Below are 16,633 nucleotides of genomic sequence, written 5' to 3' on the forward strand. Positions count from 1 at the left end.
TGGCGCTTGGGGAGGATGTGTGCGTGCGTGCCAAGTCACTTTAGTCATGTCCAACTTTGAGCCACCCTATGGACTGTAGCCCGCCAGCCTCCTCTGTCCATGGGATTCTCCAGGCCAGAATACTGAAGTGGGTTGTCACGCCCTCCTCCAGGGGATCTTCTTGACCCAGGAATCAAACCTGTGTCTCCTGCTGCTATCTGTACTGCAGGCAGATTCTTTACTGTAGAGGCACTGGGGAAGCCCTTTTTACAAGCTAGTATTACCCTTTATCCCAAAATGCATTCACATCAACTGACCAACCTGACCTGACAGCCCCCAGTCAGGAGACCCCCTCCCCGCCTACTCCCCCAGGCCATTAAAGACAGAACTCTACAGAGCCTCAAAGAAAGTTCCCCCAGGGAAGCTCAGTCCTGGAAGGAGATGGAGAAGAAATCCCCTTTTGTGGGTCTCTTTCTTTAAGAGTAACTTAATCAGATACTCAAGGCTTGTTTTGGCAAATGACAACAGCCTTGTTTATCGGGCATTTTCTTAAAACCAGGTTGGAACAATAACAGCAATAAGAAAGAAAAAATTAGCCCTTGCCACTTTCAAAGAGGCCCCCAAATCTGCTCTCTCAAACCCCTAGATGTGTGACTATCATCAGGGGTGGAAAACCTAGAAGTTTAAACCAGATGGAGAGATAAGAGAGCAGTTTCAGCATGTTCTGATGCAATCCCATATCGACAGGGGCCCACAAGCCAGGAAAAAAAAGGAGCAGCAGGCTTTCTCAACACTGAAAACAGGGCCCCCACCCCCTCACAGACACACTGCCTCCCAAATCTCAGGCTGCTGGCTTCTGCTGTGAAGCTCACTAATGCCAGGCGGCCCGCTGGGGAAGGGGGAGAGACAGGAGAGGTCTGCTAGTTAACGGTAAACAAATCTGGCCACTTGTCCTCACGCCCCTCTGAGGCTGATCCTGTTTCACTTTTGCATTTGCAGCTGCAGGCGCTGCTCCGAGCTGGCCCCCATGCTCCTCCCAGAAAGCACTCAGACCCCGAGGCTCCCCTCCCTTCTACAGAAAGAGGCAGCAGCAGAAATATAACCCAGTTCAGGCACATCCTGAACCAGATGTTTAGAAAAGCTTGGCGAAGTTGAGACAGGAGTTTACACAACTAAAATGGGCCTGGTGCACTAATATTCAGCACGCACACCTTAGCACCACGCGCAGCACCCGGGGAGGCTGCTGCTGAACAGTATTGAAGCAAATTTAAACATGTTTCCACAGCCCAAAATGTTTAACAGATCCCTGCCAGCTTGTCCTTTTGGCTCGCTCTTTTAAGTCAAACTGTTCTCTCACAGTCCTGCTGGATTCGCTAGGAATTTATCCACCTCTGGGAGGTAACGCTTCAAACTAAGGTGAATGAGCCCCAGAGGAACCAGAGGCTCATTCAGAGCAGCAATGCTGACTGGAGTACCTGGACCTCACAGCCAGCCAGGATTCTGTCCTCCTTTCCAGAAGGCCCCAGAGGCTGGGAAGCTTGAAAACCACATACAGTTGGCTGCCATCTTACCCTGACAGCGCCTATAACCTCAGCAGAGGGAGCCGCCATGCAGATAGCAAGGCTGATGGGAAAAGGGTTCTCACTCAGGCTGGGAGAGACCTGGGTAGCCTCTGGGCCGTGTCCCTGATGTCAGATGGAAGCTGTCTGGCGACACCGGGCGCCCCGAGCTGTGTCAGAGCTTGCTTACCTCTGCTGATGCGCTGCTTCTCTCCAGACAGGATCCCTGGCGTGTCGATGATGCTTATGCTGTCCAGGACCGGGTTGGGCAGCTGGGCGCACATGAACCTTCATGAGAGCAAGAGCCCGGAAGAGTGCGGTCAAGATTTGGCTATTGCTGCTCTGGGTGAAACAGCAGTGATTTCTGAACTCCCTCATCTCTGCCTCTGGCTTCCCTTTCAGAAGCCAAGGAACCCAAAGGAGGTTTCTCTACTGTCTTAAGTTTCCAGGGGTGGGAACTCCCTGACAGTTGTGTTGAGGATGCTGCACTTCCACTGCAGGCACAGGTTCAATCCCTGGTAGGGGAACTAAGATCCTGCATACCGTGTGGCCAGAAAGAAGTTTCCAGGATGGCCAGCAGATTGCTCGTATTGTCTTAACTGGGAATCCAACCAGCAGGCTCCAATTGACCCACATCAGCACTTCCCTCACTGAGCTCTTCCCCCCAGAGTTCGAGAGTTCAACTTCCAAGTTGCTGACGTGTTAGCGAAAACTGCACGCACACGCTTCAGGCACCATTCAAATCCAGAAGGAAGGGAAAGAGTGACAACTGGGACCCTGGAATTGCGTATTAAGATTTTCAACCACCTGGCTAAATTTCCACACACCGAGAGAGATGGTCCTTTCCTATACCTGCTGGGGCCAGCCCTCCCTTCCACCCAGCTGCTTGGGTGAAAGGACTGCGGCAGGCAGCCAGCAACAGCCAGGGGACCACACAGGCTGGTGGACGGTGGGGCAGCGAAGCACGGACACCAAATCCTCTGAAAGTCAAAGCAGATCGGGGAAGAATGAAGCCACAGAGTCGCGGGCGAGGGCTCGGCTCTGTGTGCCCGAGTTCCCACTGAGCTCAAAACAGCCCAGAAGGACTGTCCCATCTGATACCAGAGATTCTTGACTGGACACAGAGAAGTCCTCTAAACACTTCTCTAGAAAAGGTACTTCTCTAGAAAAGGGCCCATTGTCTAGGAATCTGAGGAGATTAGCTTCTCTCTGTGGCCCCATCCCCCTAAGGGACCGCAGCCCACAGGCCAGGGGTGGCTGGCCGGGGGCAAGAGGTGCTGCCTGCAGGCACAACCGAGCAGAAGCAGCTGACCCTCAGGATGAAGAAAGCTTGGGCCTCATCCTCACCGTGCCAGCAACAGAGCACATATGCTGTAAATAAACACACAACCTGGCGCTCCTGCCAGGAGAGGAGTCAGCGGAGAGAAAACCAAAACGGGAGGATTTTCGGCTGGCTCTGAGAAGCAACACACGTACAACCGCCTTGTCAAGAGCCTAGCCAGTAAGTTGACATCTGTATGGATCAGGTGCTCTGCAAAGCCCGGGGAGTGAGGCCGAAAACACGAAAGGGAGCGGGCAGTGTAGATGTGTCCCGTCCCATTTTCTCACCAACAAGGACGTGCTGATTTCATCTCGAGCTACAAGTACCAGTTACAAGTACCCGGGCTGTGCCCTGCCTCTGATTTGAGTCTTAGAGCAGCCACTCAGGGGGAAGAGGCCGGAAAGTCAAGTCCATGACTCAATGAGTCTCTTTAAGGGTGCGGGAGAGGCTGTGTCAGCCAGTGAAGAGCCCCCTTTGTGCGCCCCGGCTGGCTGGCGGCGCTGGTGTACTACACGGGCTGACACAGCCCGGGCCTCGGCTCCAGTGCAAACCCACATCCCCACCCTCGGCTGATAAGGCCCCTTCCGGTGATGAGGTCGTTAGTATTCTGGGACCCTCTGGCGATGAAGCGGTGGCAGAGGGAAATCAAAGCGTGGCTCTGAGATCCTGCGGCACCAGCACAGATAGTCAGGGTACCTCTCTTCGACATGGCATTCCTGACCGCTGGGTTGTTTTTTTTTTTCCCCAAGGAGAAGCAGCAGGAGGAGGTAACTGGCTGCACAAAGGCAGACAGTCGGCCCTGCAAGAGCGCTACATTAACTTGCTCTGTGGTGAACTCGTCAAAGGCTGGGCTCCCTGCGCAGCGGTTTCCTGAACGAGATGATGTCTAAGATCCCTTCCAGCTCTGAAACTTTAGGTCTCCAAATTCAGAAAACAGGTCATACATCCACTTCTCCTTACAAAAAAGGTCTGCTCTCGTAATCAACAGTGGCTACCTAAGGCCAGCAGAAGGAAATACACCTCCTTTCTTCTAGCCTCCCAAATTTCTCCAGATCTAAGAGTGCTCAGAATTCCCAGCCTGGCAGGGAAACTTCCCACAAGACTGTATGGCGCCCACCAGGTGACAGCCAGCTGCCCATCTATAGGCACAGGTCTCAGACCCCAGTATCTCTCTGAGGCGGGCTGCCGGCCAAGAGGACCCTGCCTCTTCAGGAGTCTCACTCCAAGGGCTTTACTCTACTCTGGCCCTGACTCACCAACACTATAAGCCATGAAACAAGAAGGCAGGTTTAAATGCCCCAAAGAGGCAAAAAAATGACAGAAGCCCGCCTGTCTTCTCTGTTAAAAGGTCAGCTCTGCACACGGAGGTTGGCCTGGCCACGGACTGGGATCAAGGGCGAGCTGGTCTACCCTGTGGGGCTGGACAGTGTCTGGAAAGGAATGTGATCACACAGGGCGGGGACCTTCTGGAAGGCAAGAGTCAGGGATTCCTTCCGAGGCCCCTCCCCAGAAGGGACTTTGAAAGGCATGTAAAGTCACTCCTCTAATGGAGTTTGGCAGAGAAGACAATTTGTGAAGTCCTTTGGTATGTCCCCTGGGGGTGTGGGGGGCGGATTTTAGAATCCCCATTGAGCCAGGACCTTGAGTTCCTTTAGAAAAAAGTGAACCAGGCTGTAGCGCTCCTGAGAGAGGAGGCTGATGTATTTCATTCATAGGGTCCTGAAGGTTAGACCTTTACAGGGTTACCCTCATTTACCCATTGAACTGGGAAACAGAGGCCCAAGTAGGTTAGGGAACATCCTAGGGAGTTTACAGGGGATTCCAGGGCTCCAGGGGCCATGGCCTGGCAACACAGACCCTTACCCCAGAAACCTTTACAGCAGCACAGGCCCTTCAGAGCTGCCCCTAGAAGAAGTGCTGGTGCTCCCCTCTGTCTGCTGCCTCTGCAGGCCGCCCCAAACTCAGCAGGCCACAGCAGATCTCCCCTGTCCCTCCTCCACAAACCACCAGTCTCCAGGGAGGCACACCACACTAGCAAAGTGAATGGCTAAAAGTTTCACTGTATTTTTCCAGGACACTTAAGAAACAGACCCTTGAAGGGAGGGGGTGAGGGAGATTGGTCTCAATGAATTAGGTGCGCCCAGCCTTAGTGAAGGAGGTGGAAACCAAGACTAGCTGAGGGATGTGAGGAGTCTGGGATCTGCCAGGGTCGAGGGTTGGGAGTTAAACCGATAACCTGGGAAATTCGGGGGAGGGGAGCGGAGGGAGACAGAGCTGCGGAAGCCGGCGACACCTACTCGCAGACCCCCTTGGTAAGGGTTTTCTTTGGAAAGTGGCAGGGGACCCAGTTCCGGGGAGTGGTCGCTGAGGGGGTCTCGCGGGGGTTTCGGACAAAGAACAGCGTGGGCAGCGGTCACTGGACTGTCGGGACCCCGGCGGCCCCCTCCCCCACATCCCGGGTCGAGGGGGGGCTACCTGTTGAGGAAGGCGTTGCCGAAGGCGTTGAGCTTGCGGAAGGGCCGCCGCGGGTCGACGACGAGCGCGTTGCCGGGCACCACGCCCTCGGTGGGGCCGTGCATGACCGCGATGAAAGAGTCGGTGGTGGGCTCGGGCCCGATGCGCATCCCCGGGAAGTCCTGCTCAATCAGGTGCCGGATGAAGGTGGTCTTGCCCGTGCTGTACTGGCCCACGAGGAGCACCATGGGCTTGTTGTCGAAGTCGGCGTCCTCCAGCGCGGGCGAGTGGAACTCGTGGAAGCGGTAGTGCTCCTCCAGGGGCAGCAGCTTCTGCGCGTACAGCTGCCGCAGCCCCTCGGACACCGTCTGGAAGAGCTCCGGCTCCTTCTTGCGGCGGGCATCCTTGCTGACCCAGCTGAACATGCTGCTGGACACCGGGCTGGCTGCTGCAGGGCAAAGGGGCGGCTGAGAGCCGGACGAGGACGCGGAGTCGAGGCTGGGCCGGGCCGGCCGGCTGAAGGGGCGGTGGGGCAGGGGGGCGGGGAGCGGCCCGCACTGCGCAGGCGCACGGCACGGCCGGCCGAGTGCCCTTCTGCACAGTGGAACGCGCGCCTAGACGTGCGCTCTTTATAAGGCCCGGCCGCGCGTTCGAACGCGCGCGCCGCCGCCACTCGGGGTCGCAGGGAACTGGGAGAGGGAAGAAGGAGCCCCGCCCGCGCGCTCCGCGCCACGTCTTCCCCTCCCCCGCCTCTCATTGGCCGATTGCAAATCTCGCGAGCTCCGCTAGCTCCGCTGCGCTCCCCGCCCCCCCCCGCCCTGGCCCGGGTGCCGTGGCAACCGCACCTGTTTCGCCCCGCCCCTTCGGGGGCGGCTCGCGGAAGTGCTGCGGTCGCGAAGGCGACTGGGCGGAGTGCGGCGCGCGGAGGTCCCAGTGTCTGCACGTCTTCCTCCCCCGCGAGATTCACAGTTGGACACCCCAGTACCCTGAATACGCGCCCTACCCGCAGCTCCCTCAATGGGCGGCCCTCCTCCTCCCACTCAGAATCCCCAGAAGCAGGGGAGAACCCCGGGTGCCATGCGCCTCCTGTCTGCACTGCCCTTCCTTGCCGCCTCCTCTCGCCCCTGCTTCCCTGACACTGCTTCTCATCCCCTCGTCTTTTATCTGCTCTGGGAGAGGGAGAGACAGGAATGAGGTAGTGGAGAAAGCTGAGAGAGTAGACCCTCCAAGGCGGGGTGGTGACTGGGGAAATAAAGATGGGAAGGGAGGAGGCTGGTGGAGAAAGTCTGAGCCGTCGCAAGAGACCTGAGCTCCCCACAGGCCAGGAATTGGGAGCTGGACGCTAGCAGTGGAGGACACATATGACAGAACACGTGAGGGAGAAGAGACCGCCTCCCTCAAGAGGCTGCTTCTGAGGGTGGGGAAGTGGGATGAAGAAGTTAGGCCCTCTGGCACTTCAAGTTTTGAGGAAGTTAATCAGAAATTCCCTATGTAGGGTGGAGGGGAAACGTGGGGCAACAGTGAAATCTTGTGGGAACCCAGGGGGAATTAAAAAACCCAAATACTTCCGCTTTCCTCTCTGGGTCACCACCAGTTACCATGCTTTACTCTGACCTGTGCTTCTTCCCCTTACCAGTTCCTGGCTCTTCCCTTAGGCTCATTCCCCCACCATCATCCCGGGCCACACATAGGTCCCCTTGGCTGTCCAGGCTGGTGAGAATCTTCAGTGGGTGATGTCAGAGCTCTGGGGACTGATTGTTATGTAACCGGTACCAGGACACCAAAGTGGCAGGGGTGGTGGTGAGGGAGGCGCTCCTGGATAGATCTAAAATGCACCTGGGAGCGTGAAGGCCTCCCCCATCCAGCTTTCTGGCTGCTGGGAAATGTGGGAACCTGGAGGGCTGGGTGCCTGTTATCAGGCACCTGTTATCAGGGAAGAGAGCAGGCTGGCAGGCTAAAAGGACAGATGCAGGAACTCAAATCTGAGAATCAGCAGAATATCAGGGGAGCTGAGTCAAGTGGGAACCAGAGGGGGCCAGATGGGAGTTTTGCTCACCCACCCCTTGTAGGATCAGGTCTCAGTGTCTTCTGAGGGAATAAACCACATTAAATTGATTGCCTTCCCCCCCCCCCCCCCCCACCTCACCCCATTAGGGAGCGGCTGAGTAATTCCAGCCCTGACTGCAATCTTAGCTTTCTGACTTAACTGCTTTTATTTGGGACTTCATTAGCATTCTTTTCATCAATCACAGTAAAACACAGAAACCACGAGACTCTGGCTTTCTCCTCAAAAGAGGATATTGAGACTCCTAGGCAGGGCTGTCACCCATCCAGACTTCCGGGGCCAGCCTTAGAAGCCAAAAGGACTTGCTTCCTTCATAGTACTTTGAGGGGTCCGCCCCGGAGATGCGACTTCTGGGGTGTTCCAGGGAAGGGCCTGAGGCGGAGGATCCTGAAAGAGGTGGTTGTCTAATGGCCTGATGAGGGTGCCCGAGCTTGTCCCAGTAGCTCTGACACTGACCTGTCATGATTTTCACGTCTCCCTAGAGCCTTGTATGCTGGGAAAACCCAGTCCTAAAAAACGGAAAACAAAATGTTCCCAGGTTATTTATAAATGAAACCAGCCCCTGTTGGTTATGTATGGCCACTTGACTTTCTCCAAGGACTCAAAGGATTGGAAGAAGGGATCTCTCTCCCTTACGAGGCTCAAGTGTGTGGAAATTAGTTTGCCCAGTTTCACTGAGTTGCCACCTGGGTCCTGGGCGGCTTCTGTATCTAGTGATGCCCCAGACTGAAAATGTCCTAACTTTCTTTCCTTTTTTAATTTTTTTGTAGGCTAGTTTCTATTTGGTGGGAAGGTTTCATCAGACATGAATGAACCATTTCACTTTTGGTTTCTCCCGTTTTACTTTCTGTTTTTGCCTGGTTCCCTGACAAAAGGGTAAAGAAGAATTCAAATATTTTCCTTTTGCTCAGAAATGATGGCCATTCCCCCACTCCCAGTGTTTCTTCCTTCAAATTCGCATACACCCCCTGCCAAACCCTGTCTTGGGTGATGCTAAATCTCCTCTGCTCCCAGCTAGCAGAAGGGGGTCAGCTGCTTACCCTCCAACCAGTCTGCTCAGCCCCATGATGGCCTGGTCTAGAGCAGTGTCTATATGGCTCCTAAAAACAACTTTTAAAAAAAAGAAAAGAAAACAATTTTTCTCCAAACATAGCAGAAGCATCAGGCTGTAAAAAAACAATAACACACAGGTTTGTCCCCAGGATCAGAAGTGGTTTATTCTTTCCACTGAAAGTTTGCATATAAGCACAGTTTTCTTTCTCTCAGTCATGAGGAATAGATTTGGCCAACAGATCACTTTTGCCAAAACAAAATAAAGAATTCTGAACTTCCCTGGTGGTCCAATAGTTATGACTTCAAGCTTCCAGTGCAGGGGGCACAGGTTCAATCCCTGGTTGGAGAAGTTCCACATGCTTTGGGGTGTGGCAAAAAAAAAAAACAAAACCACGGAGTTCTGTTCTTTTGCGGGCTGGGGGCTCCAGCACCAGCCAGAGGGCATCCTCTCCACTTCTACGGGCCCCCTCTTTGGAAGACTCAAGGACGTGGCACTAGGCACTACGGCTCCGGGAGGGTTGCTGGGCTCCAGAGGCCCTGCAGGAGTCCGGCAGCAGTCAGGACGTGGTCCAGCTTGGAGGGGACGGTGTCCCCTCTGCCTTCAGATCCCAGTGGGAAAAAGCCCAGAGGTTCGGGGATATTGAGTGACTTGCTTGAAGTCACCCGGGTTGAATGAGAAGCTGGACCTTTGGAATCTTAACACTGTGTTCTTTCCACACCCAAACCATTTGAAGTTGCAAGGTCAGGCTGGTAGCAGAGCAAATCAAGAGGGTCTGAAGAGCCTTTGCCCGGGTACCAGCCGGGGTGAACTCTGCCCTGAAGCAGGAGTGCTCGCTCTGCGGCCAGGGGGGCCCTGCCAGGGTGCTGTGTACGTATAGCCACGTGCTGCTTTGCAGAGCTGAGCTGCAGAGGCCTCAAGCACTGTTGATTGAAACTACACTGCGGGCTAGAGGAAGCCACCCACTGCTGGGCTTCCAAACGTGTGTCCCAGTCTCAGCGGCCTCTGACCGCATCTTGCAGGAGCTGCCCATCTGATCTCAGGGGTGTGGTTTTTACCTAAACTCCCCAGAGAGCTCGGCTGCCATCCCACCCCTGCTCTCCAGACCTTTGCTGTGGACACATCACATCTGGGGACTTCCAGGGAAGTGGTTTATCATTTTCACCTGAGAGTTCTGCCTTCTACAGCAATACCATCAGGGATCCCTGGGCAGCGTCTTTGTTGTCCAGTCGGTGAGACCTGTCCCGCTCTTTGCGATCCCATGGACTGCAGCGTGCCAGTAAAGCATATTTCCCTGTACTTCACCATCTCCTACAGTTTGCTGAAACTCATGTACATGAGTTGATGATGCTATCCAACTATCTCATCCTCTGTCACCCCCTTCTCCTGCCCTCAGTCTTTCCCAGCATCAGGATCTTTTCCAGTGAGTCAACTCTTCGTGTCAGGTGGCAAAAGTATTGGAACTTCAGCTTCAGCATCAGTCCTTCCAATGAATATTCAGGACTGATTTCCTTTAGGATTGACCGGTTTGATATCCCTGCAGTCTAAGGGACTCTCAAGTAAGGGTCTTGGGATCCCCTTACTCTACATTGATGAAAATGGTGGTTGTAAGCCTGCTGTCCCCGTGGTCTCAGAAGACTGAGAGTGCACGTGATGGGTGCGGATGTTGCACCCGCTGGTGCAACGCTCCTAGCCCTCTGTGGGGGAGTGCCGCCACTTGCCTTTCTCATGTCTTCTCCAAGCGTGTTCTCCCGCTCCAGCTGCCTCTTCCCTCCCCACAGCCTCTCTCCCCTGTTTCCCCATGACTGGGGGCTGCCCTGAACCTCACCATGGGCCCCACAGGCTGGGGACTGGAGAGTAATTCTATCTCTAATTGTGTGCCCCACTCAGCCACCATGGCACAGAAACCTCTTTGTCTTTAACAAGCCTGCCCCCTGGTCCCTGGCCTAGCCCCTCACACCTACACCTCCGTGTCCCAGAGCACCTCCAGTCCTTTCTGCTACCCAACACCTCTCTCCTCCTTTCCCCAAATTGGTCTCCACCCAGGTCACTCAGAGCTGGGTGGTCCACGCAGCCGCTCCAGCTCACCTTCCCTGCCAACAGTCGGATTCTCACCTCCCTTTGACCTTGCTGGAACATTCGTCTGACCTAGCCTTCATCCTGAGCTTCAGGACAGGTCGGGGTCATCTGAAAAGGGACCGGAAGTGGGGGAGAAGGGAGGGCTCATATCTGCCCAGGCTCCATGATCGGTCCCAGAAGTATGTGCTGGGGCTTCTCAAGGGGCAGGAATGCAAAGGGACCCTTCCTGGAGTTGGGCTCGAGCCTTCAACTGGTACCTCCAGATGGTACCCCAACTGGCACCATCCAGTTGGGGTGGTGCCTCCCTCTCCTGCTCACCCAGCCTGGCCTCCTCCCCTTTGGTCCCAAGTCCTCCCCCTGCAAGAGCCCTTTCAGTTCAGTTCAGTTCAGTTGCTCAGTCATGTCCGACTCTTTGCAACCCTACAAATCGCAGCACGTCAGGCCTCCCTGTCCATCACCAACTCCTGGAGTTCACTCAGATTCACGTCCATCGAGTCTTACCCTTTGGTAATTTCGGTAGGCAGAATTCTGAGATGTTCCCAAGATCCCCCACCCTGGTGCACACACCCTGTATAAAGCCTGTGAATATGATTAATATGATTCCTGCAGCTGGTCATGTTTGATGGTACAGTGGACTTCAGATAGGTTATTCCAGTGACCTGACCTCATCACACAAGCTCTTTAGTTTTTGGTTTGTTGTTTTGGTTGGTTGTTTTTGGCCCCCCACATAGCATGGGGGACCTTAGTTCCCTGATTAGGGGTTGAAGCCATGCCCCCTGTAGTGGAAGCCCTGAGTCTTAATCACAGGAACACCAGGGAGGGCCACACGAACTCTTGAAAAGCAGAGCTCTGGCTGGTGGCAGAGGAAGTCAGAGACTCAAAGTGCAAGAATGGCAAAGGGTATGCCCTTGTTGGCTTGAATTAGAGGGGACCACTTGGAGAAGAATGCTGGTGCTCTAGGAGTCTAGAGCAGCCTTCAGCTGACAACCAGCAAGGAAACGGAGATCTTACTTCTGGAGCCGCAAGGACAGGCTCCTGACCATCCTTGCCAGCAGACAAGAACAGGCATGGAAGCGGATGCCTCCCAGAGCTCCCAGAGAACTCAGCCCAACCAACACCTGACGTCAGCATTCGAGACTGGACTTCTGACCCTACAGACCCGTGAGCTAATAAGTGACTACTGTTTTAAGCCACTTAGTTTGTGGTTATTTGCTGTGCGGCAACAGAAGACGACTACTGCAACGGATTTTTTTTTTGCCAACCACCCGTTTATTGGATTGGCAACTCCTGGCAACAGGACATGAGAAGAAAATGAAAGGAAACTAGAGTGATCGTGGAGTACAGATAACCGGGAAAAGTGAAAAAGTGAAAGTGTTAGTCGCTCAGTTATGTCTGACTCTGTGACCCTATGGACTGTAGCCCGCCAGGCTCCCATGTCCGTGGAATTTTCCAAGCAAGGGTACTGGAGTGGGTAGCCATTCAAGCAGATATCAAACTGAATATAAAGTCACCTGGTTTCACACACATACATACACACACACAAAGGGACTCTCAACTGGAGGTGACTCTTCTCCCCAGGGGACACCCTTGGCAATGTCTGGAGACATTCTTGAATGTCATAGCTTGAGGGATCTGCTGGCATCAAGTGGGTGGAGTCGAGAGATGCGGCTAAGATTTTATAAAACACAGGACAGCCCCTACAGCCAAGAGATACCTGGTCTCGACCCAAAATGTCAGTAGGGTGGAGGTTCACACACACACACACACACACACACACACACACACACAACCAGCCGCTATGGAGAAACAGTGCAGCCTAAGAGCCAAGTGCATCACCAGGTTCGAGTCCTATCTTGAACCTGATCTTTAGCAACTCAGGGTCTCTGGGACAGGCTGTGTAAAACAGAGCTAAGGACAGCACCCACCTCCTAGAATTAAGTGTTAGTGTACAGAGTGCACAGGACCGCAAAGGCAACTAACTCGAGTGCTTACAGGAAATGTCTACAGGGCTATTCTTGCGTCAGAAGAGCTGGGGCAATTTTGGTTTTGTTGTTGCTGTTGTTGTTTAGTCACTAAGCCGCATCCAACTCTTTGTGACCCCATGGACTGCAGGCACACCAGGCTCCTCTGTCCTTCATTATCTCCTGGAGTTAAACTCATGTCCACTGAATCGTTGATGCCATCCAATCATCTCATCATCTGTCGTCCCCTTCTCCTCCTGCCTTCAGTCTTTCTTTCCCAGCATCAGAGTCTTTTCCAATGACACAACTCTTTACATCAGGTGGCCAAAATATTGGAGCTGCAGCTTCAGCATCAGCCCTTCCAATGAATATTCAGGGTTAATTTCCTTTAGGATCAATTGATTTGATCTCCTTGGTTTATTTCTTTTAGTTTACTTCCCTACATTGTCCAAATTTTATATAATGGACATATTTGATTCTCTGTTTTTGAAGTTTTCTTAATGGGAGGGGAGAAGAGGGAAAAAACTAAGGGACATTCTACAAAGCAGCTGCCCTGTACTCTTCAAAAATGTCGTCGTCTGGTCACTCAGTCTTTTCCAACTCTTTGTGACCCCATGGACCTCAGCACGCCAGGCTCTTCTGTCCTTCACACGTTAAAGTCTTGAATAACAAAGTAAGGCTGTGGATTGTTCCAGATTAAAGACTAAAGAGACCTAACAACCAAACGTGAGGCATGATCCCAGCTCACGGGGACAATCAGAGACACCGGAAAGGGGCCGGCATATCAGATCCCAGGGTTGCATCAGTGTTGCATCACAGATGCCAGGCCTAAATTTGGTAACTACTGCGGTTGTGTAAGACATGTCAGTTTTCTTAGGAGATACATGTTGAAATACTTGAGGTAACTTCCTGCCAAATGGTTCAGAAAAGAAAAAAAAAAATGTGTGTGTGTCTGAGACAGAAAGCGAATGTGGCAAAATGAGCGAAGGAATCTGAGCGAAGGGTGTATGGCTGTTCCCTGTACTTCTCTCTCAGCTTTTCTGAAAGTTTCTTGACTGTTAAAAACAAAAAGAAGGGAATTCCCTGGAAGTCAGGCATAGGTTCAATCCCTGGTCGGAGAACGAAGATCCGAAAGCTCCCGAAAGCCAGCCGCTTTGCACTGTAACAAGGCACCCCTCTTTCAGGCACCATGTGGCCTTGTCCAGTATCTGCTCCCTCATTACCTAGTAGTTCCAAGGTACCTTTACAGTCCACCGGATAATCAACTGGATTCTACTCATGCAATGGAGCACTGTGGGCAGTGAATGAATGGGAACAAAATACAGTTCCAGGAACCACCTGGAGTCCACTCGACCCAGCCGCAAGTTTCCACTGACTCAATAACCGACCCCAGGCCAAATCAACACACACTGTTCTGGGCTACGTACCTGGGTGGTATACTGCAGAGAAAGGCAAGGAAACGGTTACGGTAAAGGTCAGCATTGCGCTTACCTGGGGAGCTTCAAGGGGTCACCTCCAAGGACACCTGCAAGGAAGCTCTGCAAGGCAGATTTTCTTATCTTCAATGGTGTAACACATGGACTCATTTTATATTCATTGAAATATATACTATACATTTGTTTTATACTCAAGTAACAATAAACGTCCCACCAGAAACGTGTGAGATGCGCGCTGAACGTTCACCGGGGACCCGCCGCTGCGTGCTGGGCGCTGACGGTGTCCCGCGGACCGGGAGGGGTCCGGGCGGGGCGGGGCCGAGGGATGGCCGCTGCAACCAGGGCTGGGCGGCGAGGCGGTCCCGGGCGCCCCCTGCTGGTGGCCTCTGGGGGTACGGCTTGCAGAAGAGCGGGCTCCCGGGCAGACCGCGTGAATGCCAGCTTCCCCTTTCCGCACCCGCCGTTGCCCCTGTCACGCCTTCCGCCCCTCCAGTGCTCACGACCTCTTCCTGGGCTTCACCTCAGCAAAAGGTGAACTCAACTCACCTTCTTCAGGGAACCTTTCCCGATCAAGGCCACCCAACTCTGACCAGTCCTTCCCTGACGTCCTTTCTTTAGGACAGTTAATTTGTGTGTACTCTCAGCCACCCTAGTCAGCATCACCTTGGTCCACGGATGAGTGCAGATAGTGAGGAAGCGGCTGGCTGGAATTTACTGAGGCCTCCTCCCTGCAGGCACTGTGCTGACTGCTCCAGGCTTCTGCCGCCCCTCCCCCAAGCATCTTCACTCACTCCTTCAGCGTGCATTTATTCAAACACCTACTCTGTGCCACTCTCTGAGGCTGCAGGAAACAAAGTCAGTGGCCACTGCTCCTAGGGGTTCAGTCTGCGGGCAGAGTAGCTGGGTGTTGGTGATGGGGTGTAAGGGGAGCTCTAAGACAGGCCACACAGCACCCTGGGGACCAGTGAGTTGGGGAGAGGGCGAAGCCAGCTCTAGTGGTGAGCTGGGAGGCGTCCTGGAGATCTCCAGGCTAGGTGAGATGTGCGCAGGCCTGGGGCTTGCTGGGGAAAGGCCACAAGTCAGTGGCGATGGAGGAGGCCGGGGGAGGGAGTTGAGTCTGCCTCTGGTCTCTGAAAGCCATCAGAGGGCTCCCTAGAGGCAGGTGGAGGAGTAAACCCAGGGAAGGAGGCTGCCTGCCACCCCTTCCCCCGGAAGCCAGCACTCTAGGCCTGGGGCCTGACAGCCCCGAGAGGGTCAGAGTTCAGATCCTCCACGCAGCCAGAGTATGTCGAACACCTACTGTGTTGGGCTGCCAGGCCAGGGAAGATGAATGAGTCCCAGACTTTGCTCTCAAGGAATCTGGGATCAGCACAAGGATAAGATAAGCTCTTAGAGCTCTGAGCCCCGCACAAAATGAGATAAGGAGGCAGAGAGAGAGGCCCACGGAGCTGGTGCAGGTGGAGGGGAGCAGATTGTTCAGTCATAGGAGGGTCACCCCTGAAGGCCCTCAGCAGAGGGGATGGGGCTGACAGGACACGGAGAGCAAAGCTGTGTGTGGGAATGAGCGAGGGAAAGGGGCCGATCCTTGGCCAGCCGCGTCAAGTCCTTAGAGAGAGAAGGTCGACTTGCTCTGTGACTTTAGCGAAATGCTCACCCTTTCTGAGCCCATGTTCTCATCTCCCAGACCAGCCTCACAGCAGTTACCTCACAAGGTTGCTGGGGTGATTCCAGATGATTGATGTAAGCAAGCTCCCAGCACACAGAAAGGGCTCAAGAACATTCCATTTACTAAGCAATTTGGACTTTATCCCTAGGTCTGTGTTTCCAATGTTTAAACACTAATGTTTTAGCAGCAGAAACTTTTTTATTCAAATGAAAATGTTCTCAGAACCCCATGTTATAAAACCCACGCAGGAGTGAGGCTACTGTGGGAGCTGGAGCAGGGCTGGGGGCCGTGCTTCTCTCCACGGCGGGGGCCTGGGCAGTCAAGAGAGCAGAAGGGGTGTGCAGAGCAGGCGCCTGGCTCCTGGGGGGCTTCAGCACAAACTGGAACCCAGAGTCCTTGGCTCCTCTTGGTCACATTGGACCGTTGGCGGTGCTTCCTTAGGATGCAAGGTGGAGGCCCAGGGTCGGTCCAGACATTTATTGAGCACACACCTGGGCTCAGCTTGGGCTGGGGGCTGAGCTCATAGGTGGTGGGGAGAACAGAAACACGGGGAGAATGCAGTGCTTGGGGGAAGCATGGGGTGCTGGGGGTGCTCGCTGGGCACTTCCGGTCAAGTGGGCTTTAAGAAGGCTTCCTGGAGGCAGCAAATGATCCAGCAAAGCTTGGAACAGTTATTGATAGTAAGTAAGCCCGACAAAAAGGCTGGGAAGGGTGCTCAGGCAGAGGGAACCTCACGGACTGAGCACAGAGACACACAGCACAGCCGGTGGAGGTGGAGCCCTAAAGCAATTCATTCATTTTCCCCACGCAAGCAGGCAAGTGGGGAGGCGGGGAGGGGCAGACTGTGGCAGACAGGTTTCATGGCCCACCAGGGCACCCCCGCCCGCCCCTTCCCCTGCAGGTCCTGGTGGCTGGCATCGAGGCGAACATACCTGTGACCTATGGAATTGGCAGCCAGAGGGGACACGAGAGCACTGGCTGTCAATTCATAGGTCAGAGCCCTGTGCACTCGCTCTTGGCAGCCTGCTGACAGCCCACTGCCCTTCGCCACCCTGGTGCAGG

General features: G+C 54.1%; 1 protein-coding gene across 1 annotated transcript in view; it reads right to left on the reverse strand.

Moving 5' to 3' along the window:
- Window positions 1-16,633, reverse strand: part of EHD1 (EH domain containing 1) — a 32,824-nt gene that overhangs the window by 14,663 nt on the left and 1,528 nt on the right. The window contains exons 2-3 of the mRNA XM_012102104.5: window positions 5,335-16,007; window positions 1,729-1,826 (exon numbers count right to left, since the gene is read on the reverse strand). Coding sequence (XP_011957494.2) covers window positions 1,729-1,826; window positions 5,335-5,738 — 502 coding nt within the window. The 5' untranslated portion in view covers window positions 5,739-16,007. The remainder of the gene's footprint in view (window positions 1-1,728; window positions 1,827-5,334; window positions 16,008-16,633) is intronic.

This window comes from Ovis aries, chromosome 21, assembly GCF_016772045.2.
Source record: "Ovis aries strain OAR_USU_Benz2616 breed Rambouillet chromosome 21, ARS-UI_Ramb_v3.0, whole genome shotgun sequence".
Lineage (NCBI taxonomy): Eukaryota > Metazoa > Chordata > Mammalia > Artiodactyla > Bovidae > Ovis > Ovis aries.